Source organism: Penaeus chinensis, chromosome 32 (assembly GCF_019202785.1).
Source record: "Penaeus chinensis breed Huanghai No. 1 chromosome 32, ASM1920278v2, whole genome shotgun sequence".
NCBI classification, from domain to species: domain Eukaryota; kingdom Metazoa; phylum Arthropoda; class Malacostraca; order Decapoda; family Penaeidae; genus Penaeus; species Penaeus chinensis.
Genome location: NC_061850.1, coordinates 6,862,580 through 6,890,079, shown reverse-complemented (window position 1 = coordinate 6,890,079; position 27,500 = coordinate 6,862,580). Strand labels below are relative to the sequence as shown.

The 27,500-nt window shown below is 40.6% G+C and overlaps 5 protein-coding genes across 5 annotated transcripts in view; 3 read left to right on the top strand and 2 right to left on the bottom strand.

The window, feature by feature from the left end:
- Window positions 1–7,895: 7,895 nt before the first annotated feature.
- LOC125042695 lies at window positions 7,896–8,780 on the top strand. Its single transcript, XM_047638510.1, has 2 exons — window positions 7,896–7,920; window positions 8,174–8,780. The coding sequence occupies exons 1-2, from the start codon at window positions 7,909–7,911 to the stop codon at window positions 8,582–8,584; spliced, it is 423 nt and encodes a 140-aa protein (XP_047494466.1). The 5' UTR covers window positions 7,896–7,908; the 3' UTR covers window positions 8,585–8,780.
- A 1,308-nt stretch (window positions 8,781–10,088) lies between these two features.
- On the bottom strand, window positions 10,089–11,399 carry LOC125042694. Its single transcript, XM_047638509.1, has 2 exons — window positions 11,296–11,399; window positions 10,089–11,003 (listed from the first exon to the last, which is right to left on the bottom strand). Exons 1-2 carry the CDS (start codon window positions 11,305–11,307, stop codon window positions 10,491–10,493), a joined length of 525 nt encoding a protein of 174 aa, XP_047494465.1. The 5' UTR covers window positions 11,308–11,399; the 3' UTR covers window positions 10,089–10,490.
- Window positions 11,400–11,759: 360 nt separating this feature from the next.
- Window positions 11,760–13,670, top strand: LOC125042693. Its single transcript, XM_047638508.1, has 2 exons — window positions 11,760–11,799; window positions 13,046–13,670. Exons 1-2 carry the CDS (start codon window positions 11,788–11,790, stop codon window positions 13,454–13,456), a joined length of 423 nt encoding a protein of 140 aa, XP_047494464.1. The 5' UTR covers window positions 11,760–11,787; the 3' UTR covers window positions 13,457–13,670.
- Window positions 13,671–17,011: 3,341 nt separating this feature from the next.
- LOC125042788 lies at window positions 17,012–18,797 on the top strand. Its single transcript, XM_047638677.1, has 2 exons — window positions 17,012–17,050; window positions 18,207–18,797. The coding sequence occupies exons 1-2, from the start codon at window positions 17,039–17,041 to the stop codon at window positions 18,627–18,629; spliced, it is 435 nt and encodes a 144-aa protein (XP_047494633.1). The 5' UTR covers window positions 17,012–17,038; the 3' UTR covers window positions 18,630–18,797.
- A 7,516-nt stretch (window positions 18,798–26,313) lies between these two features.
- Window positions 26,314–27,500, bottom strand: part of LOC125042769 — a 1,550-nt gene continuing 363 nt past the window's right edge. Inside the window, exon 2 of the mRNA XM_047638638.1 lies at window positions 26,314–27,213. Coding sequence (XP_047494594.1) covers window positions 26,701–27,213 — 513 coding nt within the window. The 3' untranslated portion in view covers window positions 26,314–26,700. The remainder of the gene's footprint in view (window positions 27,214–27,500) is intronic.

Here is a 27,500-nt window from a genome sequence, read left to right as displayed (position 1 = left end):
TATATGTATATATACACATATATACATACATAATATATATAGTATATATGTGTACACACACACACACATACACATGTGTGTGTGGGGGGGGGGGGGTCCAGTGGTTAGAGCACTGGACTCGGACCCTCGTGGTCCCGAGTTCAATTCCCCGTCGCGGCAGTCGTTAAAATGCCTGCGCTTTGACTGTTGGCTCGAGCCCGATCTCACGGCGAGAAAACGACATATCGCCTTGAGAAGTTAAACGCAGGTGTCGTAGGGGAAGTCACCGTCGTGGCAAAGGTTGCAATGCCAGTTAAACTCTCAATAGTGAATTGAGAGAGGCCTATGTCCTGCAGTTGAATGAATGGCTGTTGGGAAAAAAAAAAAAAAAAAAAAAATATATATATTAATATATATACACATATGCATACATACATATATATATATATATATGTAAGCATGCACTCACACATGCATACAAAGAGCGACAGACAGACCAAAATGTCTTGCAGATTCTTGTCCGCCAGCGAGCCAAACGCGCTTAGTAATTACCGAGGCGGGTATGTTATTAGTGCCCTGCTAGTAGAAAATATGCTGTTACCAATGTGTTATGATTACGGATACAATGCAAAAAGATTTCACACCATAGCTCTTCTATAACCTGCTTATCAACGGCAGTATGGGTGCTGTAAGAAAAACAAAATAGAAATAAAAAATATGGTATTTTTAAGGATGCTGATACCTGCTAATTTAGCAAATGCATTACTAGTAGTTACGTGTTATATATAGGATCAAAACGTGTTATTATCTCATGTCCCACAGCAAAGCAGGTCCATTTTTAGATGTGCCAACATCGGTGATAATTGTCTGAGAGATCATGTCTTCGTGTCCATGTGCCAAGTAGGAGCAGTAGTTTAATTAATAGTGTTATCTCTAACTCCAACGGAGACTGAGACCCACTGTAGGGCATCACTCTGCCTTGGACCTCCGCCCTCGCCTCAAGCGATTTTGCACGTTTTTCCTTCTCCTCCTTTCCCTTACCTTCTCTTCTTCACTCCCTTGTTCCATCATCTTATTCTAGTCGCTAACTCATTCTTCCCTTTTCGCCACTAAGCCCCACCCACCCTACACGCTGCTAACGACCTTCGATGACGCGGCAGAAACTTTCCAATAAATAATAATTACCATTGTAACTAGTACTCCACGTATTTTTCATATAATTAGGATTACACTCATTCATCGTAATTCGCATTACTAATATATTTTATAATGATTAGTATCAGCACATATCATTTCTTCATTATGATTAGTATTATCTTAAATAGTGATTATCATTAGCATTGTACTAATCATGATTCCGTCACTACCAGTATTAGCACAATATTATTGTCAATTATGAATCATATTAACATTTATAATATATGCTTTACATTACAGACAGCATAAATCTAAACCTGATCAGCTGGTCGTTTTGTTCAAAATACCTTTTTTTTATTAAGGAGTTACGGGAACTACAGTATTTATCTACAATAAGTCAATAACAAATACTTTAAGACTTTTATTCACGTTATTGTAAAGATACATATTTAAAATTTAATGATTTAAGAAAAATGTAGTAAGTCGTACAATCTATCAACCATTTTTCTTTATCTTTGCATCCAATAACTTTTCTAAAGCAAAAAAATCGTATTCTATTTTTGCTCCAATTGCTAGAATCTGCAAAATGATCCACGAAAAAGACGGGTTCTTTTTGTTTGAATAAGGCCAACGATACTACTGCTCTGCGTTCCGTTGGACACTGTGTAGCGCTACGAATGTTTAGTGTTTAATGTCTTAAGTATATGTACTAGACATCAGAGACCATATAGCACTGAATGCACAGATTCAGTGGAACGGCTTGTAGCGCGCTGGGCGGCGCTTGGGTCGATGGTTCTTTTCGCAATGTTACCATAATATTTGGGGTGAATAGGTATAAAAAACATAGCTAAGATGAGATAGCTTGTATCTCTCTCTCTCTCTCTCTCTCTCTCTCTCTCTCTCTCTCTCTCTCTCTCTCTCTCTCTCTCTCTCTCTCTCTCTCTATCTATCTATCTCTATATCTCTCTATCTCTCTCTCTCTCTCTATCTCTGTCTCTCTCTCGCTCTTTATAAATATCTTTATCTGTCGCAAAGCACCGTGGTTAAAGTGCAAATCCTCTATTACAAAGATCCATATTTTGAATGCATGTCAAATGATCTAGCATAACATTCTTTCGTATTGTCTTTGAAAACATTCCCTTGAAATTGGGGTATCCCGTTGTTATATGTGGCCTTACTTGCCATAAAGCATTTGCAAAGGCAGTGTCCCGAACAGCAGTTAAATAAGTCATTATTAAAATCGAAGTTTTTGGCCTATGAACCTCTCCATATGAAATTAGTTGTTAGATTACCTTTCGAATCCTGCACCTAAATTCAGACATTTTCGCTTTTTATTCGTGTTCTTTCATTAAAAGAAAAAAAAAATTGTAACGGATAGTCAAGAATTTAAGACATTTTAGAACCGTTATTGAATATAAATATATCACGTGTTCCGCATGAGTGAAATAAAATTCGTATTACAATTAAAATGATCAACACTACAATTGTACTCTAGAATGTGCACTTCATTACATAAGAGCCACTGACGTTTGGTTCGAAAAAAAGACCGAAACAACGAAGCTTAATTCCGATCAGCTGATGATAAATTCTGGTGTTTACTGAGACAAGCTTTCGAGAACAATCGATTGTTCATATATGGAAGACGTTTTGTAAGATCAGCCCATATTTCAGAACAACTTCGCGAAACAAACTCTTGAATGTGATAGTAGTGATATTAATGACAATATTTATTATTGTTATTCATTAATACTAGTATTACTACTACTGTTTTTACTATTATTCTTATGATTATTGTTTCCGTCATTATTCGAAAAAAAACAAACATCCCAAGATATTTGATCAGTAAATCCTCGCTGATGTACAACCCCCTCCCCCCCCACCCCCAGTCCCTTGCTCGTTTTTGGCATGGGGGGGGGGGGGGCTAAGGAGATCACCCCACCCCCCCTTCAGCCCTCGCCTCGACTAATTTTGCATGGTCATTTCTTCTCTCCCTTTCCTTTTTCTTCTTTTGTTCATCCCCTTCTTCTCTCCACTTATCTTAATCGTTAACTCATTTTTAACCTTTTCGCTACAATACGCCATCATAATGTCACCCTATCGTTTTATTTTGAATACGCCGCTTATGACCTTAGATGATGTTGCGGCAGAGAATATCTCCTTCCTGGTGGTGGTAAGAGGCACTGCAACTCGCCATTATATGATCCCCTCCCTTGCCAAGTCCAACACTCACGTTGCAATGTTGCGAACCGTCCGCTTCAACTTTTGTATCTGAACCGCATGCCGACGCGATTAGGCGATGTGTATTCCAGTAATGAGACACAAATCCGGCGTTTAAATAGAGGGAGATTGCAGGTTATCTTGATAAGTGTGTAATGCACTTAGGGCTTAGCAAGTTAATGGCGGATAACAACAATTTGCGGATACTTCTCGGTTTGTATACTTGTACCCTCCCTCGGATGGAGTCAGCTTAACGTCGCTTTCAAGTTGTTTTGCTTAATACGCTAGAATTTAATTGATTTGTAAGGCGGGTTAGATTTTTTTCTTTGTGTGTGTGTAATGCGACAAAGAATAGTTTTTGTTAACATTAAGTAAGTTATTCTCTTTAACAATGACATAACCAGCATTTACTTTGCATTTTAGAACTCATACTGTATTAGATAATAACAAGTTTGCAACATCTCGACAATGTCCAATGCATAGTGTGCAAATTTATTCTTAAATAATGCACACTAATTTTATAACTTCCGTGGTTCATCTAACACTCTTCTTTGGTGTTTATGTAAGTTAACTTTGAAGCAAAATGGTATATTAAACATAATTACTGTGTCCGTGAATGGCAGTGAAAGGAAGCACAGACTTATAATTATCTTTTTTTTTTGCTTGTTATTATAATCATTATCACTATCACCACCATCAACATCAACACCATTATTACTATTATTATCATATTTTTTTCAAATATTAAACTCCAGTCACTTATTAGAACATTGTATATTCTTTCAACTGGGAGTTACAGATCTCTTCAACCAATTTTAGTAACCATACGAAAAGTTGTTATCTAATATAAGTTATGCTATCTTTATGCTTCTATCTTCTAGGACTTCAATTTTATTTGTACACGTTAACCTTTTCCTGACGGGTCGCGTGTAAAGCCATCGTGACAAACCGCGTGTTCTGCGGACTACGGCTATCGGTTGAACATTGCCAGAGTTTATGACGTCTTGTGCCCGTCACTGAGACATGGGGGGCATGAATGAAAAGATCTCATCCTATACCCGAGGATAGATAATTGAAAAAAATAAACTGCTTTGCATATACAAGTCTAAATAAAGAAATGTAATTAAATTCGCCAAATACAGGAGACATCATTAGACCCCAACAGCATCGATCTTCAATCGATCTTCAATTCATCCATCAATTAAGCCTTAATCCTTTTCATTTAATCCTTTATCCTTAACCCATGCTCTAAACCACGTTTTCATGCTCTGTCTTCTCCTCCCAATCACTCAAGCTCTATCGCCATTACCAGTACTAAACGTCAATCGGTAGCCAGGGATGGTAAACCTAATAATTTCGACCTTGAACAGCCCAATAAAGGAGAGAGAATTCATCTACGCCCTTCGACATGTTTCAGAGCTCCTTGGAGACGAGGAAGAGGAGGAAAGAAAGAGAAGAATATGAGACGGTGCTGAGTAATGCTACTCTTACGAACAATCTTCGTAAGAAAAAATAAAGAATCGGCGATAATAAATAGGTGTTCTTCATCTTGACGCTTGAAAGACCGGTTTCTTTAGATACCCGGGGCGTAATCTCCATGCCCATAGATACATGTTTAATCTCTTTTTTTTACTTACACTTGACTTCAGTTTAGTATTTATTGATGCCTAGAAGTTATGTGGTCCCTTTTTCAGCATGTGTGTGTAGGAGTGTGTGTGTGTGTGTGTGTGTGTGTGTGTGTGTGTGTGTGTGTGTGTGGGTGGGTGGGTGGGTGGGTGGGTGGGTATCTAGGTGTGTACGTGGGTACGAGCGTACGTGATGCACATACACACATTATCTTTTCGGTTGAGGAGGAAAACCCGTTTTTATTCAATCTCCTGACCTTCCAGTCTCGTTTTTAACACTAGATGACGGTGTAATAAAGGGTTGCCAAATATGTGTTGTCGCCAAAAAAAAAAAAAAAAAAAAAAAAAAATCTTTCTGTTCTATGCTCTTCCCCTCCTGTTCTATTTTTCATATTTTATATTCTCTACTTCTATTTTCCGGACCCCCACTCCCCCCCCCCCTCTCTCTCTTTCTCTTTCTCTCTCTCTCTCTCTCTCTCTCTCTCTCTCTCTCTCTCTCTCTCTCTCTCTCTCTCTCTCTCTCTCTCTCTCTCTCTTTCTCTATCTTTCTCTCTTCTTACTTACTACCTCTCGTCTCTCCTTTCTTTCCAATCTTTTTCATGACTAATTTGAAACATCCGTCATTTTAAAAGTGTTAGAAATAAAATACATCTGATTTCGTTTACATTCTTTATGCTCATGATGATTGTTTTTTTTTTTTTTTTTTTTTTTTTTTGTAATGATTTATGGGAAATATATCTCTTCTTTACACAGTAAAAAAGTGAAGAAACTTACAGAGTCTAATGTGGAATGTAGATGTGTTCGTTCGTTGAAAGGTGATAAAATCGTATGAGGGAATATAAGAACAGTAATACCAGTGACAAATCAGACAAATGGATATCTTTATGAGCCCTTAGAAGTGATCTTTTAGTTGTCATTAGTTAAATTTCCCTTTTCTATTGCTCATTATCGTATATCAATTCCGGTTTTGTAATCACTGTTGTTAATGTTGTTGTTTTTCCTAGTACTACTTCAGTCTCTTATATGTTTTATTGTTTTGTCTCCTCGATGTGTTCCTGTTGGTCCTCCAACTCCATGTACTTCTTCTCCACCTCTCCTTCTCCTTTTCGAGGTTTTGATTCTCCTTCCAAAGCCCTTGTGCTTCGTCTCCTCCTCTTTACCCTTCTGCGTCTTCTGTTTCTCCCTTTGAGTGTCTGTTTGCGTCTTCCTCCCGCCTACCCGTGGTGGACGAACGTCCCTCTCCCGTGGGGCATCTGGACGAACGAGCCGCTCACTTTGGTGTCGGAGAGGGCGACGGCGTCTTGCGTCGGGGCCCTCTCGGCGTCGGTGTGTTCAAAGCCGAAGAAGTCGCTGCCCTGTATCTTGAGCATGAACTTGAAGGCGGAGGGAAGGATCTTTTCGGCGCGGTCCAGCCTCCGCAGCTCCTCCTCGGACACAGTCCGACCCTCGGCCTTGGCCATGGCGAATAGGATTCTGCGGGTCACGGGCATGAACGCCGTCAGGACCTCGAAGATGTTCTGCGAGTCGAAAGGGTCTTCCTGAGAGCGAGTCATCTTGGTGGTCAGCTCCTTCATGGTCTTGGCAACTTCGGGCAGAACGTCGATGGTGGCCGACACCACACTCTCATGATTGCCCAGGTCCGTCGGCCTCGCCGGCTGCAGTACGCCCAGGGCCTCGTACCTTTGGGCCGAGGCGGCGCACACGCACGCCGCACAGGCTAGGAGGATCTGCGGGGAGCGAGGATTGTTTTACAGGATTCATTCGGAAATCCTTACATGTAAGAATCAAGTGGAAGAGAACAAAGCCAGATGTTGGGCACGAAGGAATTTTGTATAAGCAAGCACTTGAGGCCTGTAGATTGAATAGTTGATGATAATCATCATGATAACAAGGACAATGTTCATAAGTTGACATTAATTAAAGTAAAAATAATAAGGTCATAACCGAAATGACAATAGTGACAGAATATCTTCCAAACCGAAAACTAAAAGGAATAACATTACAAACATTAACTATAAATAGAACACTCAAACGCGAAAGCAATAGCAGTAGCACCCCTTTAGATCCTACAGAACAAACGATAACAGAAAACAAAGAAAAAAGCAGCAAAAACAAGATGCACTCACCCGGAGGTACATCTTAGCAACAGACATATGAGACTGGAATGAAGACGAGGCAGTCGAAGCGTTGCTTATATAGAGTTCGTTCTGCCCCGGACAGTTGCCAGCGGGGCCGGGGAGCATTTGCAAGATCGGGTTTGCCTGAAGGTTAGAGCTTTGCGGAAGTGCGAGGTGCTTGCTATGGGAAGGGGGGGGGGGGGGCGAGGTGTGGATGTGTATGGGATTTATAATGCTTTCTTTGTCTCATTCTTTCTCTCTCTTTCTCTCTCTCTCTCATTATATATATATATATATATATATATATATATATATATATACATATATATGTATATATTAGATATATACATATATATGTATATATTATAAATATACATAGATATGTATATATTATATATATACTTATATATGTATCTATAAAATATTTCTCTCTCCCATCTCCTTTTTTTCTTTGACTGTTATCTTATTCATAATTATTTATTTCCCTGTCACTGTTTTTTACAATTTCTCTCTCACTCCCTCCCTCTCTCTCTGTTTTTGTATCTTTCTCTCTTGCTCTGTATGTCTGCCTGTCTCTCTCACTCTATCCACATTCCTCTTTGTACCCCTCCCCCTCCCTATCTCCGATTAGTTAAAAAAAAAAAAAAATAAATAAACGAACATCATTCGCTGATAAAAAAAAAAAAAAAAAATGCTAAGAAGCCATATCTCTAATCTCTTCCTCTGTAGAACCCCCCCTCCCCCCGGGCCAGAAGACCCTATATAAAGGATGCATTCGCTCCCCAGCTACACACACTCTTCGACCCCGCTCTAGGACGTCGCTCAACTGCAATATGATCTTTAAGGTTGGCTTGCACAGAATCTCCCACCTTTTTGTGCTTTCACGTGCTCACACTTACATGTGTGCGGATATTGACTATATTATATCATATACTGTGTTTTGCTGTGCTCTTATATATGTGGGTATGTATACATATATGAATACAGAGAAAAATGTACATACATACATGTATATACCACATATATATATATACATTGTAGTGTATATATAAATATATACATACACATATACATAAATACATATGCACATGTCCACAGGTCCTCTTGGTCGCAGCCGCCGTGCTCTGCCTCGGCCGGGCGTCCCCGCAGAGGTACCAAGCCGTGGGCGTCCTGCAGCCCCAGGGTTCTCGCGATCTGGGCGAATACGAGAACATCGTCGCCGCCACCATCGACGTGCTGCCAGAAATCGTGAAGGTCTTCAGCAAGGTCACACAGGCCCGGGGTAGGGCCAATGAACCCCAGATTATCCATCGCCTCATGATGGACTTCATGCCCATCACGCGCAAGGTCATGGAGGCCACGGAGAAGGTGGAGGGCACCAAGATCTCGGACGACACGTACCACCGCTTCAACGCCGCCGAGAGGGTCATGCCGCACGTGGTCACCTTCATGGATCAGCTCAGGGACATGGACTTCTTCGGAATCTCCACCACGCGGAGACCCACGTGAGGCCTTCGTATGAGTTCTCTAGCAGTTCCCTTGGTCATCGTCATCGTCCCCTGACTTTCCCCTTTTCCTTGTTTTTGATTCGTTTCCAATCAGATTTGTGTTCATACCTAATCGGTCTCTCATCTTAAAGCTGCCAGTCCAATCTTTATGCAAATGTATATTATATAAGTAAAATATATAAATATAGCACCATAAACTCTATCATTACTTTGCATCCCGATTCCATGATGGAAATATAAATCATATGAAATACAAGAACATCTAGCTAAATGGCGCAGGCAATATAAGTAAGAGATGTTCTGAATGTTTGGTCTTTCCCGAGAAACAATTATTGTCAGAGAAACATCTGATATTTCCTCAAGCCATGTCAAAACAAACATTTCTTCAATATCTGAGGGCTCTCAATGGAGGAGGGGCTCCCGAATTACTCCTATATGTATACCTAAAAATACTTGGAGCTTCCTAATGACCCAATCACTAGGGCCCCCCGAATGTCAAGCTAAGTCACTGTATACACATATAAAATGTTATGGATAGAAAGGGATATGCACAGGCTGACAGTTAGATAGATATACAAAGACCGGGTAAAGGTGCAGAAATGTAGAAATGCAGAGAAATAGCAAGTGATATATTCAAATAAAAAATCAAATCAGATGATAGGAAAATACTGAGAAACAGAACGAGCAAATGTAAATAAATGGAAACCAGTGGCATTCAAGCTGTTGGCCATGAACTGCTTCCCACGTGGGCCACGGAGATCTACTAAATCCAAATAGACTTTGAGATAAGAGGGAAGTGCAAACATCAAACAAGCTTCCGATCCTAGCTGCTGCTACTTAATAGAGCAGATTAATTGTGTTCGCATTTGTCCTTTAAATCTTAGAGTGTTTTTTTTTTTCACGTTTTAAATACAAGTAACACGTTCTCCGTTTACAAAGAAATATCAAAGAAGTATATTCGCTGAAAAAAATATAGATTAAAAAATAACAAAGAATAGATAAAATAAAGAAATACTTTAATCTCAAGCAACTTCGTCAATCCATTCACTTCCACTCTTACTCTCCTTCCCTACTCGCGGAGGCTCTGCAAAGGCACCACTAACTTCAGTGCCTTTCCCCTTAAGCATGGCTTCCTTCTCCCTCCGCGTAACTTCGTCCGTGCCTTGAGTATCACGTTAGCATCGTTGCTTCTAACCTTTTATGCATTAACTACTATCTTCTCTATCCAATGCATCCTAACCGTTATTCATCAATTCTAGAAAATATTATATGCCTTTAGAGCAATTGCTCGTCTGTGTCATCACCAATCTCTCTCTCTCTCTCTCTCTCTCTCTCTCTCTCTCTCTCTCTCTCTCTCTCTCTCTCTCTCTCTCTCTCTCTCTCTCTCTCTCTCTATCTATCTATCTTTCTCTTTCTCTCCCCCTCTCCCTCTATTTTTTATTTCTCAATTTATCTATCTTCTACTTCTTTCAGTTGAAGAATATAGGTCAAAACAAGATACCCTCGAACATATACATAGTTTATTCACATCTATGAACACATGTAAAGAGGTAAGTGAATATATTATTTATCACAGAATCCTGATAGCACTATACAAATGAATAGCAGAGGAAAATTAACATAGAATAGGCCTACATCAGACCAGCGGAGATTTTTATAATGCCCTTATAATGAACTTTTCTTCTGTAACTACAGTCTCTTCTTATTCCGTGCCCTCTTGTTCTCGTTTTCTTCTGTACCACTTCTAACTTCTTTACACCTGTTGTCTCATCTCGCTGAAGTTTTCCTTGTCATCCTTTAACTCCTTGTCTTGCGCTTTTTCTCTTTCTCTTCCTCTTCCATCGAAGCTTAACGATGTTTTTGCTCCTTCTCCTACTCCTGTGCCTTCGTCTGCGTGTGTCTTCCGCTTACCCGTGGTGGATGAACATCCCTCTCCCATGGGGCATCTGGACGAACGAGCCGCTCACTTTGGTGTCGGCGAGGGCGACGGCGTCCTCCTTCGGAGCCCTCTCGGCGTCGGGGTTTTCGACACCGAAGAGGTCACCTCCGTGCATCTTCAGCATGAACTTGAAGGCGGAGGGAAACATCTTCTCGGCGCGGTCCAGCCTCTGCAGCTCCTCCTCGGACACGGTCCGGCCCTCGGCCCTGGCCACAGCGAACAGGATTCTGCGGGTAACAGGCATGAACGCCATCAGGATCTCCAACATGTTCTGGGCATCGAAGGGGTCGTCCTGAGAGCGAGTCATCCTGATGGCCAGCTCCTTCAGGGTCTTGGCAACGTCGGGTAGGATTTCGATAGTCGCCGTCACCATCTTCTCATGCTTGCCCAGGCCCGTCGTCCTCGCCGGCTGAAGCACGCCCAGAGCTTCGTACCTCTGGGCCGAGGCGGCGCACGCGCACGTCGCACAGGCTAGGAGTATCTGTGGGGAGCGAGGATTGCTTTACCGAATTCACTAAGTAAATCTTTACATGTAGCAATGTACATTACAGAAAATTATAGCAGTCACAATAATAATAATGATATGGACAGAAGAATAAGAATTTCTCCCAACCCTAAAAATAGCACCGGTATATTATAAACTACAATAATTATAAATACAACGCAAAGGTGAATAAGCGAATGCCAAAAGCAATAGTTCCTCCTTTAATCCTGCAGAACAAAAGAAAACAAAACATAAACAAGAAACGGCAGTAAAAACAAGATGCACTCACCCGGAGGTACATCTTAGCAACAGAAATATGAGACTGGAATGGACGAGGCCTTCGACGCGTGGCTTATATAGAGTTCGTTCTGCCCCGGACAGTTGCCAGCGGGGCCGGGGAGCACTTGCAGGATCGGTTTTACTTGAAGGTTAGAGTTTTGCGGAAGTGCAAGGTGCAGGTGAGAGCGAGGTGTACGTGGTCTGTCTCTTTGTTTCTGTCTCTTTCTCTCTTGGTCCGTATTTTTGCCTGTCTCTCTCACTCTATGCGCATATCTGTACCTCTTCCCCTGCCTGCCTTCTTTTAGTTCAAAAATAGTTCAGTAACTAAGCAAATAAAAAGAAGCTAAGACGCCATAACTCTAATCTAATCCTGCCCCTACCAACAATACCCCCCTCCCATGCCCAGACCGGACCAGGAGACCATATATAAAGGATGCACTCGCTCCCCAGCACACACAACCCTCAATCCGCTCTTGCACGTCGCTCCACCACACGCTACAACATGGTCTTTAAGGTTGGCCTAGACAGGATCTCACACCTTTCTGCGCATGCGTTTGCAGGCACGCACTCACATTTACATGTGTGGGCGTGTTAGCATGTGCATATATCGGTTATATGATAGCTTATACTATATATGTGTGTATAAATTAGTGTGTTTGTCTGCGTATATATGTGTGTACGAAAGTGTGTGTATATATATGTATATGTGTATGTATATATAAATAGATATATAGATGTGTGTATATACAAACAAGCCTTATTATATGTACATATATGTGTGTGTATATATGAATATATATATAGCGAGAGAAAGAAAAAAAATACATATGTATATACATATAGGTATACATATATACATTGTATTGTATTTATATATATGTATATATTGTAGTGTAATTATGAAAATATATGCATATCAATCCTAAAATAGATACATATATGCATGCTTGTGTACATATATGCACATATTGTGATTATATATAGTTACAAATATATATACATATATAATATATATACTGCACATATATACTAATATATATAAACATGTACATACATATATATGTACATATATATATGAATACATATATGTACATATAAATATGAACACATATGTACATATATATATGAATACATAAAAGTAAATATCTCTATAAATTTAAGTACATACATCCACATATCTATACATTTAAAAATATGTATGTAATTATATTTATATATATAAATACATATATCTACATATGTATATATACATGTATAAATACATATATGTACATATGTATGTATACATAAATGTACATATATGTAAATACATATGTACATATATTTATAATCATAAATACTAATATGTACAAATATATACATTTCTGCATATATATATACATATTGGTACATTTATTTATAATCATAAATACGTGTATGTACAAATATTCACATTTATACTTATATATATACATATATATATATATATATATATATGTGTGTGTGTGTGTGTGTGTGTGTGTGTGTGTGTGTGTGTGGCATATATGTATATATACATATATATGCATATCTACATAAATTTATACACATATGCATATGTTGTTACACATACACACAAACACATATATACACATATATATATAATGCAAGCATATATATATATATATATATATATATATATATATATATATATATATATATATATAATACATGCATATATATATTTTTTTTTTTCATGCTATGTCACTGACTTGCCGTGACAAATTCCACGCCCTCCACAGGTCCTCTTGGTCGCAGCCGCCGTGCTCTGCCTCGGCCGGGCGTCCCCGCAGAGGTACCAAGCCGTGGGCGTCCTGCAGCCCCAGGGTTCTCGCGATCTGGGCGAATACGAGAACATTGTCGCCGCCACCATCGACGTGCTGCCAGAAATCGTGAAGGTCTTCAGCAAGGTCACACAGGCCCGGGGTAGGGCCAATGAACCCCAGATTATCCATCGCCTCATGATGGACTTCATGCCCATCACGCGCAAGGTCATGGAGGCCACGGAGAAGGTGGAGGGCACCAAGATCTCGGACGACACGTACCACCGCTTCAACGCCGCCGAGAGGGTCATGCCGCACGTGGTCACCTTCATGGATCAGCTCAGGGACATGGACTTCTTCGGAATCTCCACCACGCGGAGGCCCACGTAAAGTCTGTAGTGAAGCCATTCGCTCGCCTTCGAATGAGCTCTCTAGCAGTTCCCTTGGTCATCGTCATCGTCCCCTGCCTTTCCCCTTTTCCTTGTGTTTGATTCGTTTTCTCATTTGTGTTCATACCTAAATGATTTCTCATCTTAAAGCTGTCAGTCCATACCTCTATGAAACTATACTATACATGTAAAATATATATACATAACACCATAAACTCTGTATCATTCCTTTGCCTCCCGACTCCATGATGAAAATGCAAATCATATAAAATGTAAAAACAGTAACGAAGGAAATATAAATAAGAAATGTTTTGAACGGACTTTGATCGCATTTTCTGACGTTAATGATTTGTCTTTCCCAAGAAACAATTATTGTCAGAGAAATAGTTGATGTTTTCTCAAGCCATGACAAAACAATGTTATCCAAATGTTGTCCCCTTTCCGCCTCCTATATATAACCACATTCTATCATTTCTTCAGTATAGATCTGTGGGATCCCGATGGAGGAGGCTCTCAAATTACGCCTATATATGTACCTAAAAATACTTGGAGCTCTCTAAGGATTCAAACCCTAGGGACCCCTGAATGTCTAGCTAAGCCACTGCATACACATATAAAATTTTATGGATAGAAATCTACCTCTCTGTCACAGGCTGACAGATATTCAAAGACAGGGTAAAGATGTGGAAATGCAAAGAAATAGCAAGATTGATATATTCAAATAAAAAGTTAAAGCAGATAATAGGAAAACACTGAGAAACGGAAAGAGAAAATGTGAATAAAAGGAAACCAGTGGCCTTTAAACTATGGGCCATCGCCTGCTTCCTACGTGGGCCACGGAGATCAGCTAAATCCAAATAGACTTTGATATAAGAGGGAAGTACAAACATCAAATAAGCTTCCAATCCTAGCTGCTGCTCCGTAATAAAACAGATTAAATTTGTTCAGAGGGTTGTGTTTATAAAGAAATTTCATTTTCTATTATGAATTTATCAAAATCTCATTCTACATCTGAAGGACGGAGGCCGCAAGGACCAGGAAATGCCATAGGTGGGCCATGGTCTCAAAAAAAAGCCAAAGACCATTGCCATAAGAGGTCTAAACAGCTGTCCTTCTCCCCCTACATAACTTCCTTTTGTCAAAAAGCATAGTTTATTCGCTGAAAAAAAAGATTAAAGAATAATAAAGAATAAAAACATAACTTTAATCTACAGCAACTTCCTCACTCCACTCTCTTCCACCCTTACTCTGCTTAACTATTCTCGATGGCTCCGCAAAGGCACCACTATCGTCTGTGCCTTTACCCTTGGGCATGGCTCCCTTTTTCCTCCGTCTAACTTCGGCCGTGTCCTGGGCATCACGTCAGCATCGCTGCTTCAAGCCTTCTATCCATTAAATACTATTACTATGTCCATCCCCCTCTCTCTATCTCTTTCTCTCTCTTTTCATCTCTCAATCTGTCTATCTTTCTTCTACTCCTTTCATCACTCCCTCCCTTCTACTTCTTTCAGCTGGTAATAACATAATACCCTCGAATTTATACATTGTTTATTCACATCTATGCATACATGTAATAAGGTATAAGAACATACTACGTATCACAGAAAACTGATAGCACCATGCAAATGAAAATTAACATATAATAGGCCAACATCAGATCAGCGAAGATTTTGACAATGAACTTATAATGAACCTTCTTCCTGTAACTACAGTCTCCTCTTATTCTATATCCTCTTGTTCTCGTTTTCTTCTGTACCACTTCTAACTTCTTTACTTTCCGTTGTCTCATCTCGCTGAAGTTTTCCTTCTCGTCCTCCAACTCTTGTGCCTTTTCTCTTTCTTCTTTCGTCGGAGATTAATTATGTTTTTTCCTCTTACTCTTGCACTTTCATCTGCGTCTGCCTCCCACCTACCCGTGGTGGACGAACATCCCTCTCCCGTGGGGCATCTGGACGAACGAGCCGCTCACTTTGGTGTCGGCGAGGGCGACGGCGTCCTCCTTCGGAGCCCTCTCGGCGTCGGGGTTTTCGATGCCGAAGAGGTCACCTCCGTGCATCTTCAGCATGAACTTGAAGGCGGAGGGAAACATTTTCTCGGCGCGGTCCAGCCTCTGCAGCTCTTCCTCGGACACGGTCCGGCCCTCGGCCCTGGCCACAGCGAACAGGATTCTGCGGGTCACAGGCATGAACGCCATCAGGATCTCCAACATGTTCTGGGCATCGAAGGGGTCGTCCTGAGAGCGAGTCATCCTGATGGCCAGCTCCTTCAGGGTCTTGGCAACGTCGGGCAGGATTTCGATGGTCGCCGTCACCATCTTTTCGTGCTTGCCCAAGCCCGTCGTCCTCGCCGGCTGAAGCACGCCCAGAGCCTCGTACCTCTGTGCCGAGGCGGCACACGCGCAAATCGCACAGGCTAGGAGGATCTGCGGGAACCGAAGATTGCTTTACAGGATTCACTTGGAAATCTTTACACGTAGGAATCAAGTGGAAGAGAACAAAGCCAGGTGTTGGGCACGAAAGAAACTCGAACTTTGTAGAATCAAACACTTAAAAGCCTGCAGGTTGAGTTTAGTTTACATACTAGGGTGAATACGATGACAATGACAATGATGAACATATAAATATTAGAAACTTTTATATATACTACGTTGACGATAACGTTGATGATAATAACAAGGGCAACATTCATAATAAGAGTAGCAATGATAATAAATACATTATAAAAATAGCGTCCACAATAATAGTAATAATATCGACTGAAGAAGAAAAAAAAATTCTTCCCAATCCTCAAAATAATATAAACTACAAACTATAAATACATTCAGATTACTAGTGCGAATGACACAAGCGATAGAACCCCCTTCGATCCTGCAGAACAAACAAACAAACAAGAAACGGCAGTGAAAAGAAGATGCACTCACCCGGAGGATCATCTTAGCAACAGAAATATGAGACTGGAATGAAGACGAGGCAGCCGACGAGTCTCTTATATAGAGTTCGTTCTATCCCGTACAGTTGCCAGCAGGGCCAGGGAGCACTTGCAGGATCGGTTTTGCCTGAAGGTTAGAGTTTTGCGGAAATGCGAGGTACCGGTTATGGGAAGGGGTGAGCGAGGTATATGGGATTCTTAATTCTTTCTTCGTCTCTTTCTTTTTCTCTCGTACGCTTTTTCTGTACTTTTTTGTTTGTCTCTCCTTTCATTCTTTGAGCATCTTACGAGGATTTATTTCTCTGTCATAGTTTATATCCCTTTCTATCTTTTCATCTATCTATATACCTATCTATCTACCGCTTATCTCTCTGTATATCTACACATCTATCTGACCTCTTCCACTGCTTCTTTCCCTCTTCTTAGAAAACAAGCAAAGAAGTTCCTTCACTGAAAAAAAGAAGCCAAGAAGACACAACTTTAATCCACAGGAACATCCTCTACGTAGAAACTCCCCCCTCCTCAGCCCCTGCCAACAATGTCCCCCTCCCATGCCCAGACCGGACCAGGACACCATATATAAAGGATGCACTCGCTCCCCAGCACACACAACCCTCGACCCCGCTCTTGCACGTCGCTCCACCACAACTGCAACATGGTCTTTAAGGTTGGCCTAGACAGGATCTCACACCTTTTTGCGCATGTGATTTCAGGCACGCACTCACTGTGTGTTTTTTGTGTTTTTAATATATGCGTGTATCTATACATAGATGCATAAAGAGAAAATGTATATAAGTACATATGTGTGTACTCCATTTGTACATACACACAACATATATATATATAGAGAGAGAGAGAGAGAGATTGATAGTGTATAAATGAAAATGTTTCTGTGATATATATGTATATATATGTATATGTGTGTGTATATATTGATTAATTGATAGATTGCAGAGTATAAATGTAAATGCTTCTATAAGTATATATATGATATACATATATATATATATATATAAATGTGCATATGCGTGTGTGTGTGTGTGTGTGTGTACACGTATATATATTTACATATGTGTACATGTATGTGTGTGTGTCTGTGCATACACATATATGATTATATGTATGCATGTGTGTAGGTATATATAAACATACATATATATATATACCTCATATATATTAACGCTTATGTATATGTATATGTAAATATGTATATATATATGTATATATAGAAATATATTTTACAGTGTACATATGTACATTGTAGTGTATATATTATATAAATATATATATATATATATATATATATATCCAAGCATATTTACATACATATGTACAGATACACTTGTATAAAGTCATATGTATATATGTATTGTGTATCATATACATATATGTTTATTATATTTATTTAATATATTTATTACGTTAATACACATATACATATCTAAATATATACACATATATGAATAGACATACATATATATATATATATATATATATATATATATATATATATACATATATATATATATATATGTATATATATATGTACGTACATATATATATACATATATCTCTATAGATTTATACATGCATATATATACATATACAAGTATATGTATATGTATATATAAATACATATGTACATATATATACATATAAGCATATATATAAATATTCATACATATTTATACACATGCATTATATACATATATCTAAATATATACATATGTACAGAATATATAGATAGATAGATAGATATACAAGTATACATTCATTCATGCCATATGACTTACCTGCCGTGACCTTCACCCTCGCCACCACAGGTCCTCTTGGTCGCAGCCGCCGTGCTCTGCCTCGGCCGGGCGGCCCCGCAGAGGCAACAAGTCCTGGGCGTCCTGCAGCCCCAGGGTTCTCGCGATCTGGGCGAATACGAGAACATCGCCGCAGCCACCATCGACGTGTTGCCAGAAATCGTTAAGGTCTTCAGCAAGGTCGCGGAGGCCCGGGGCAAGACTAATGAACCCCAGACCATCCAACGCCTCATGTTGGACTTCATGCCTGTCACACGGAAGGTCATAGAGGCCACGGAGAAGGCGGAGGGCAGAAAGATCCCGAAGGACACGTACCACCGCTTCAACGCCGCCGAGAGGGTCATGCCGCACGTGGTCACCTTCATGGATCAGTTCATGAACATGGACTTCTTCGGACTCTCCACCACCACGAGGAGACCCACGCAACGTCTGTAGTGAAGCCATTCGCTCGCCTTCGAATAAGCTCATCGTCCCCTGACTTTCACCTTTTCCTTGTGTTAGATCCATAATTTCTCGTAAATAAACGGTTTCTCATCTTAAAGCTGTCAGTCCGATCTTTACGAAATTGTACACTATACAAGTAAAATATATAAACACCATAAACTCTGTATAATTACTTTGCATCCCGACTCCATTGACGAAAATACAAATCATAAAAAAAATGCAAGAACATCAAGCTAAGTGACGAAGGAAATATAAAAGAGATTTTCTGACGTTATGTTTGGTCTTTCCCGAGAAACAATCATTGTCAGAGAAATATTTGATGTTCGCTCAAGCCATGTCAAAACACAGTGTTCCAAATGTTGTCCCCTTTCTGCCTCCTATATAAAAGAACATCCTAACATTTATTCAGTATATATCTGCACGCTCCCAATGGAGGGGCTATCAAACTATGCCTTTATATATACATAAAAATACTTTGAGCTCTCTTAGGACCCAACCCCTAGGGCCCCTTGAATGTCTAGCTAAGCCACTGTATACACATCAAAAATTTAATAGATAGAAAGAGATATGCACAGTCTGACGACAGGTAGATATACAAAGACAGGGAGGAAAAGGGGAAGAGATGTGGAAATGCAGAGAAATAGCAAGTTTGACATTTTTAAAATAAAAACTCAAATAAGTTGATAGGAAAATAGTGAGAGACAAAAGAGCAAATGTAAATAAATAGAAACCAGTGGCATTCAAGCTGTGGGCCATCGGCTGCTTCCCACGTAGGCCACAGGCATGTCCTAGGTTCAAATAGACTTTGAAATAAGAGGGAAGTGCATCCGTGGTGGATGAACATCCCTCTCCCGTCTGGTCCTCCGTCGGGAACCTTTTTTAGCGTTGCTGCCCTGAATCTTGAGCATGAACTTGCAGGAGGAAGGAAGGATCTTCTCGGCGCGGTCCAGCCTCTGTAGCTCTTCCTCGGACACGGACACGGTCCGGCCCTCGGGCCTGACCACGGCGAACAGGATCCTGCGGGTAACAGGCATGAACTCCATCAGGATATCCAACATGCTCTGCGAGTCGAAGGGATCGTCCTGGCCAGCTACTTCAGGGTATTGGCAACCTAGCACAGGATTACGATGGTCGCCGTGACCATCTCTCTCGCACAGGCTAGGAGGGACATTCTTATATGTAGGAATCAAGTGGAAGAGTACAAGACACAAAGGAAATACATACTTTGTAGAATCAAACACTTAAAAGTCTGCAGGTTGAGTTTTGTTTACAGACTAGGTTGAATACGATGACAATGACAATGATGAGCGCAGAAATATTATGAACTTACCATAAATATATATACTATGTTGACAATGACGACGATAATGATAACAAGGGCTTTTCATCTATCTATTTACTCATCTATCTATCTGCTTATCTCTGTCTATTTACCCATCTTTCCATCTGTACCTCTTCCGCTGCCTGTTTCCTTTTTGTCAGAAAATAAAAAAGAAGTTCCTTACCCTCCTAGGTACCCAGCTATAGCAGCAATTGTCGCCTGGAAGCTGGCACCAAGCTGAGTAAGACTAAGCTTAGTCGAGTCAGCACCAGTTGGCACTCTAATGGAGTCGACACAGACCGGGTTCCCTTCATAGCCCGGGCGAGGTTCAGCTTCGCATATCTGAATTATCCTTGTCCTCAGCTACACACAACTTTCGACCCCGTTCGAGGACGCCCAACCATACATTGCAGCATGGTTTTTAAGGTTAGCCTAGACAGGATCTCGCACCTTTCTGCATATACGTTTCCAGGTACGCACTTGCACCCTCATGTGTCGGTTTGTTAGCGTGTATGTTTAAAGGTTATGTAGAAGCATAACCTGTGTGTAGGTTTTTTTTTTTTTTTTTTTTTTGTGTGTGTGTACATATATGGATACAGAGAAAGATATACATACATATGTGTGGACAAAATTTATATATGTGTGCGTGTGTGTGTGTGTGTGTGTGTGTGTGCATATATATAGACTAATAGAGTATAAATGTCAATTCTTCTGTGACATGATATGTCTGCAGTGAAGTCATTCCCTCGCCTTCGAATGCGTTTTCTAACAGTTCCTCCTTTCGCCACCATCGTCCACTGACATTTCCCCTCAACAGTTTCTTATCTAAAAGCAATCGGCCTATCTTTTACTGCTTGGAAATTTACTAGTTAATATACTAGTTAATATCAGTATAAAATTGTACACTGCACAAGTAAAAATATATGAATAACAAAATAAAATCTGTATCGTTACTCTGCATCTGATTCCAAGATGAAAATACAAATCATTTAAGGTACAAGAAGGCAATATAGATAAGCGATGTTCTAATGCACTCAATTGCATTTTCTGTTGTTAATGCATTGTCCTTCACAAGAAACAATTAATAACACATAAATATTTGATGACTTCTTTACCATATCAAAACAAAGTGTTCCGAATGCTGTCCTTTCTCCAATATTCAACCACATTTTAACATTTCATTTTCTTGCAACGTGACGATTAATCCTTTGTTATTTTGACATAATAGGTTTCTTTTTTTTTATTTGGAAAATGTGCTCTATATATCTGCGGGCTCCCTATGGAGCGAGCTCTCAAATTACGCCTATATACATACATACATACATACATACATACATATATATATATATATATATATATATATATATATATATATATATATACATATACCTGAAATGCTGGAAGCTCTCAAAAGACCATTTTGAGAGCTTGCATTGTCTCATGGTCCCCTAAATATCTAGGTAACCCATTGTATACACATATAAAGTAAGTAGATAGCAAGAGATATGTACAGGCCAACATATAGGTAGATATACAGAGAAAATGGGGACAGAGAAGTGGAAATGTAGAGAGATAACAAGTCCGATATATTAAAATATTATAAGTTGATGGAAAAACATGAACACTTTTTCTTTCACTCACTCTCACTCTCCTCGCTCACTCTCACTCTCCTCACTCACTTTCACTCTCCTCACTCATTCACTCTCCTCACTCACTTTCACTCTCCTCACTCATTCACTCTCCTCACTCACTTTCACTCTCACTCTCCTCACTCACTTTCACTCTCCTCACTCATTCACTCTCCTCACTCATTGACTCTCCTCACTCATTCACTCTCCTCACTCACTTTCACTCTCCTCACTCATTCACTCTTCTCACTCACTCTCACTCTCCTCACTCATTCACTCTTCTCATTCACTCACTCTCCTTACTCTCTCACTCTCCTCACTCACTTTCACTCTCCTCACTCATTCACTCTCCTCACTCATTGACTCTCCTCACTCATTGACTCTCCTCACTCACTTTCACTCTCCTCACTCATTCACTCTTCTCACTCACTCTCACTCTCCTCACTCATTCACTCTTCTCATTCACTCACTCTCCTTACTCACTCACTCTCCTCACTAACTCATTCTCACTCTCCTCACTCATTCACTCTTCTCATTCACTCACTCTCCTTACTCACTCACTCTCCTCACTCACTCACTCTCACTCTGAGGAGAGTGAGAGTGAGTGAGTATCTCCTCTATACCGTGTACATAAGCCCGTATAGAGAACCACGCGGCTGCTTGCGGGCCGCGCGCTTGCCACGTAGCTCCTCGAGGGGCTTACCCAAGCCGACCGACGGTGGCGCCCCAACACGCAGTCCCCGGGTATTTAAGGCCAAGTATGACCCGGTCAGAGAGAGTTCGTGCCCAGCGCAAGGTCACCTTCGGTTCCAGGGCGGAAGGGCTCAGGTCACTTCCGCCCCGCCTGGCTGACCGCGCCCCAACGCACCCAGCGTTTACCCAAGACATTGTCTCGTTGGTGTCCATATATCTGTATCGTTATTGTACTTTTAGAAAATAAGTCAAAGTCAAAGCCATCGTCCCCTATTACTACTCCTTCTTAACCAATGTATAAAGGTGTTCAATCAATATAGAGCCTCTACACCTCACTCACCCACTCTCTTCACTCACTTTCACTCTCCTCACTCACACACTCTCCTCATTCTCTCACTCTCACCTCACTCACTCTTACTCTCTTCACTCACTCACTCCTACTCTCCTCACTCACTCCTACTCTCCTCACTCACTCTCACTCTCCTCACTCACTCTCCTTACTTACTCTCACTCTCCTTACTCTCTCACTCTCCTCACCCACTCACTCTCCTCACTCACTCACTCTTTCTCTCCTCACTCACTCACTCTCATTCTCTTTACTCACTCTCACTCTCCTCACTTACTCCGTGCGTTCACTTGAGCCTTTCCGCACGGTGCGCCTTGCACAGGCCCAAAAGGGTCAGAGTGAACGGTTTCGCCACGCAAAACGCCTCTCAGCTGATTACTGTAAACAAACATACCAACATGGCCGACGTTGCTAGGCTCGTTGCGGGAGTTGCTGTCCTTTTAGATGAATTTAATTGCCTTAGAAAATGATCTAGGGGGAGCAGAGGAAGCTGCACAGAGACGACAAAGGGTCCGGAATCCAGTCTGAGTTGGTGCTTACGCAGAGAACATTGTGCCCCTATACAGCGAGGAGGAATTCAAGTCTCCCTTCAGAATAGTCATTACAGCTTCCTGTGTACTACATAATTTTATTTTACTTGAGGAAAAACTTGATATTCAAGCAGAGCTACAGGTCATTGTTTTTAGAACCTGAGCCAGAGGTTCCATATGAAGTCTTTAGAAAAGGAGATGAATTGGCAAATCTCGCATAATGTAACTTGTATCTAAATGTTTGTTTCTTGCGTCGAATTGTGTGTATTTTTGCAAGTAATGCTGCCTTATATTTGTCTTTTTGGCACATTTCATTTTCTTTTGAATATGATACTTATTTTCATAGCTCATAAACTATTTGAAAATATATACTGTACCTTTATAAGTACCTGTGATAGATCACTTATGTATATCTTTCCTTTTCATGCTGTTTGATTTTTCTTTTTCTTTTGTATATATAACATATCTTTCATGGAATTGCATTGCTGCGTGTATATTTACATATGTGTTTGTTCTGAAAGTTTTAAAAACTCAAGGATTGTAAATTGTAAGACATATTTACCATAATCCATGTCTAATAAAATATATTTTGTTTCACCACTTTTTTTTTTTTTTTTTTTTTTACTTCATGTTCTATTTGGGGGTAAATTAAATTAAATGGATTTACCAAAAATAATAAACGTATTTATTTAAAATATTTGAAACTTCTGTTTACACTATATCACAGTCTGAACTTATCCTGATGTTTAAGCACCTGAGCATGTAGTGTACTTCCAAAAGCTAAAGGAAAATAATTTGTTATAACTGCCATTACAGAACTAACAAGTAAACATTTCCATTTCAAGGCATGAAGTAGATGAAATGATAACCCTTAAAGACTACAGTACGAAAAAAAATATATTTCTTGACATTTACAGAACTGAGCTAGAGCAATAATAACTTAAATGCAACTTGCTGCAAGTACTGGTCATGCTGGTTACTTAAAGATGGCATAAACCTTTCTAACACAACATTTCTCTCGACAACAAGATCAGCTAATTTGTCTAGTGCTGAGATGACATGTTCTCTCCTCTGTGACGTCTCTTGTTCTTCTGAACGCCTCTGTTTATGAGATCTTGGTGGTGGAAGGGATGATGCTGATGGAGCTGGAGAGAGAGTTCTTGAACTGGTAGACTGTGATTGTGATGGTGATAGGCACTGGAAGTTCCACAACTTCAGATGGTCCAGCACTAGTCGAAGGTTGACCTGGTGATGAAAGTTTCATTAATATTGTAAGCACAATGTTATCTTTTATTTCAATTTACTTTTAGTCTCTCATATAATATATACTACTAATTAATTCATCATTACATCTCTTTCTGAAATATCTCGTAAAATTCCTTACCTATCATTAATGACGACTCTTTTGCAACTGGTATTACACTAAGATCACGTCCAAGAACCTCATCCATTGCTTCATAGAATGGCCATTGTGTGTCACTGCCTCGTCCACTTAACTTTGCATTATCTTTAATGATTTTGTATCTAAAAAAAATGAGATTAAAACAGTTGTAAGCAAATGATAACAATCTAAATAGAAATCTGAAACATTTATAAAACATTTATCAGAACCAACTAACTGGGCTTTGTAAGACACGTATTAAACAAACCAAAACAAACAAATCCATAAGATAAATGAAGTATGGTATACTTTATACAATATATATAAGGTAACCAAAAACAGTCCAATAAAATCTGAACAAAATGTCCATTCAGGTAGAGATACAAACCTGTTTTTTAGTCCGCGCATCTTTTTGTCACAAATTTCCTCAGTGACAGGATGTCCAGCATCTTGCAGCACTGAAGCAATATCTTCCCATATTTTGTATTTCTTCTTTGTACTGCTGGAAAAACTATGTTTATTGTCACTGTATGCTTTTATCAACAACAGCGTTGCTGCTGTTGACTATATAATGGCAGAACCTGCAATTAATATGCCAACATTTACATTCATTACGATTTTATTCCAACTTTATTTCTTCATTACATGCTAATCACTTTTGGTATGTACAGTCAAATTATTATACATATATCCTGCATCCACCAAAATCATAACTGTTCGAAATTATAGTCTTACGCAGTTATTATAAGAAAACAGTAGCATTATCATCAACTTTTATCACTAACTACTGTGACGCTCCCGGAAGTTCTATCTCAACTACAGCCATATTTTAGGTTTACATGATTTAAATTACACTTATTATATTCTTGGGTGGTCAGACACTTACCACAAGTCATTACGTGTCCCTGAGTTTCTTCCAAAACCAAGAAATATGCGTTACAAGTCGGGCAGAGGTACATCAGAGGTTCCGAGTAGGCGGCCATCTTTGTTATTTACAAACAGTCCGCGAGGCGAAGCGAACTACCTCCAAACCCCGCTCGCTTCGCCAAGCAACGCTTCGCGAAACGTTTTGTCAAACGGACCGTTCACTTGATTTCGCCACGAAACGCACGGTGCGCACTGCCCTTATGTGAACGCACGGACTCACTCTCACTCTCCTCACTCAATCAATCTCCTCACTCACTCACTCTCCTCCCTCACTCACTCTTCTCACTCTCACTCTCACTCTCTTCACTCACTCACTCACTCTCACTCTAACTCTTCTCACTCACTCAGTCACTCTCCTCACTCACTTTCACTCTCCTCACTGACTCTCACTCTCACTCTCCTCACTCACTCTCACTCTTCTCACTCTCACCTTACTCACTCCAACTCACTCTCACTCACCTCACTCACTCTTACTCTCCTCACTCACTCACGTTCCTCACTCACTCTCCTAGCTCCCTCACTCTCACTCTCCTCACTCACTCACTGTCTCTCACACTCCTCTTTCATTCACTCTAACGCTCCCTACGTACTCGCGGCAGTTACGCAAGGCACCACTACCGACGGTGCCCTTCCCTTGGGCATGGCTCGCCTCTCATTACTGCCGGATCGGGGTTGTCCTCCACCCCCCCCCCCCCCCCTCCAGCGCTTTACAGGGTGATGACGTCAGCATTATTTCTACCTTTCTAAGGATGAATTACTATCTCCTCTGTCCATCTATCTATCTATGTTTCTATATTCTACTTTGCTTTTCTCCTTCGGATGATGAATGTATGTAATAAAAAGATACCCTCGGATTTATGCATCGTTTATTTACATATAGGTATACATGTAATGAGGCATAGGAACATATTTCTTATCACAGCATACTGATAGCACTATGCAAAGGAATGCTAAAGAAAATTTACATAGAATAGACCTACATCAGACCAATGGAGATTTTTTTATAATCGTAATTAGATTTTCTTCTGTATCTTCTCTTCTTCGTATTCTGTTTTTCTTGTTCCCGTTTTCTTCTGTACTTCCACTTCGAACTTCTTTACTTCCCGTTGTTTCCTCTCGCTTCACATCTTCCAACTTCCTGTCTTGAGCTTTTTCTCTTCTCTCCACCTCTTCCGTCGTAGATTGACGATGCCTTTTCTCCTCCTACTCCTGCGCCTTCGTCTGCGTGTCTTCCGCTTACCCGTGGTGGATGAACATCCCTCTCCCGTGGGGCATCTGGACGAACGAGCCGCTCACTTTGGTGTCGGCGAGGGAGACGGCGTCCTGTGTCGGGGCCCTCTCAGCGTCGGGGTTTTCAAAGCCGAAGAAGTCGCTGCCCTGTATCTCGAGCATGAACTTGAAGGCGGAGGGAAGGATCTTCTCGGCGCGGTCCAGCCTCTGCAGCTCCTCCTCGGACACAGTCCGACCCTCGGCCTTGGCCACGGCGAACAGGATCCTGCGGGTCACGGGCATGAACGCCATCAGGATCTCCAACATGTTCTGCGCGTCGAAGGGGTCGTCCTGAGAGCGAGTCATCCTGCTGGCCAGCTCCTTCAGGGTCTTGGCAACCTCGGGCAGGATGTCGATGGTCGCCGCCACCACGTTCTCGTATTGCCCTAAGTCCCTCGGCCTCGCCGGCTGAAGCACGCCCAGGGCCTCGTACGTCTGGGCGGACGCGGCGCACACGCACGCCGCACAGGCGAGGAGGATCTGCGGGGAGCGGGGGTTCTTCAGAGAATTCGTTTCAAAAGATTTTTGTAAAAAGGTTTAAAGTGGAAGGCGGATAAAGCAAGCAGGACATGAAGTGTGTTCGCGTGATTTGTCATTATCTTAACCCAACCGCATATTAAGTGTTGTTTAAGAACTCTGAAAATTATGATAATGATGACGGTTAGGTAGAACTAATAGAAAAAAAAACCCACATCAAATGGTCTACGTCCTAATTTACGAATGACATTAATAACATCTACGATTACGACAACGATGATGTTCATAAT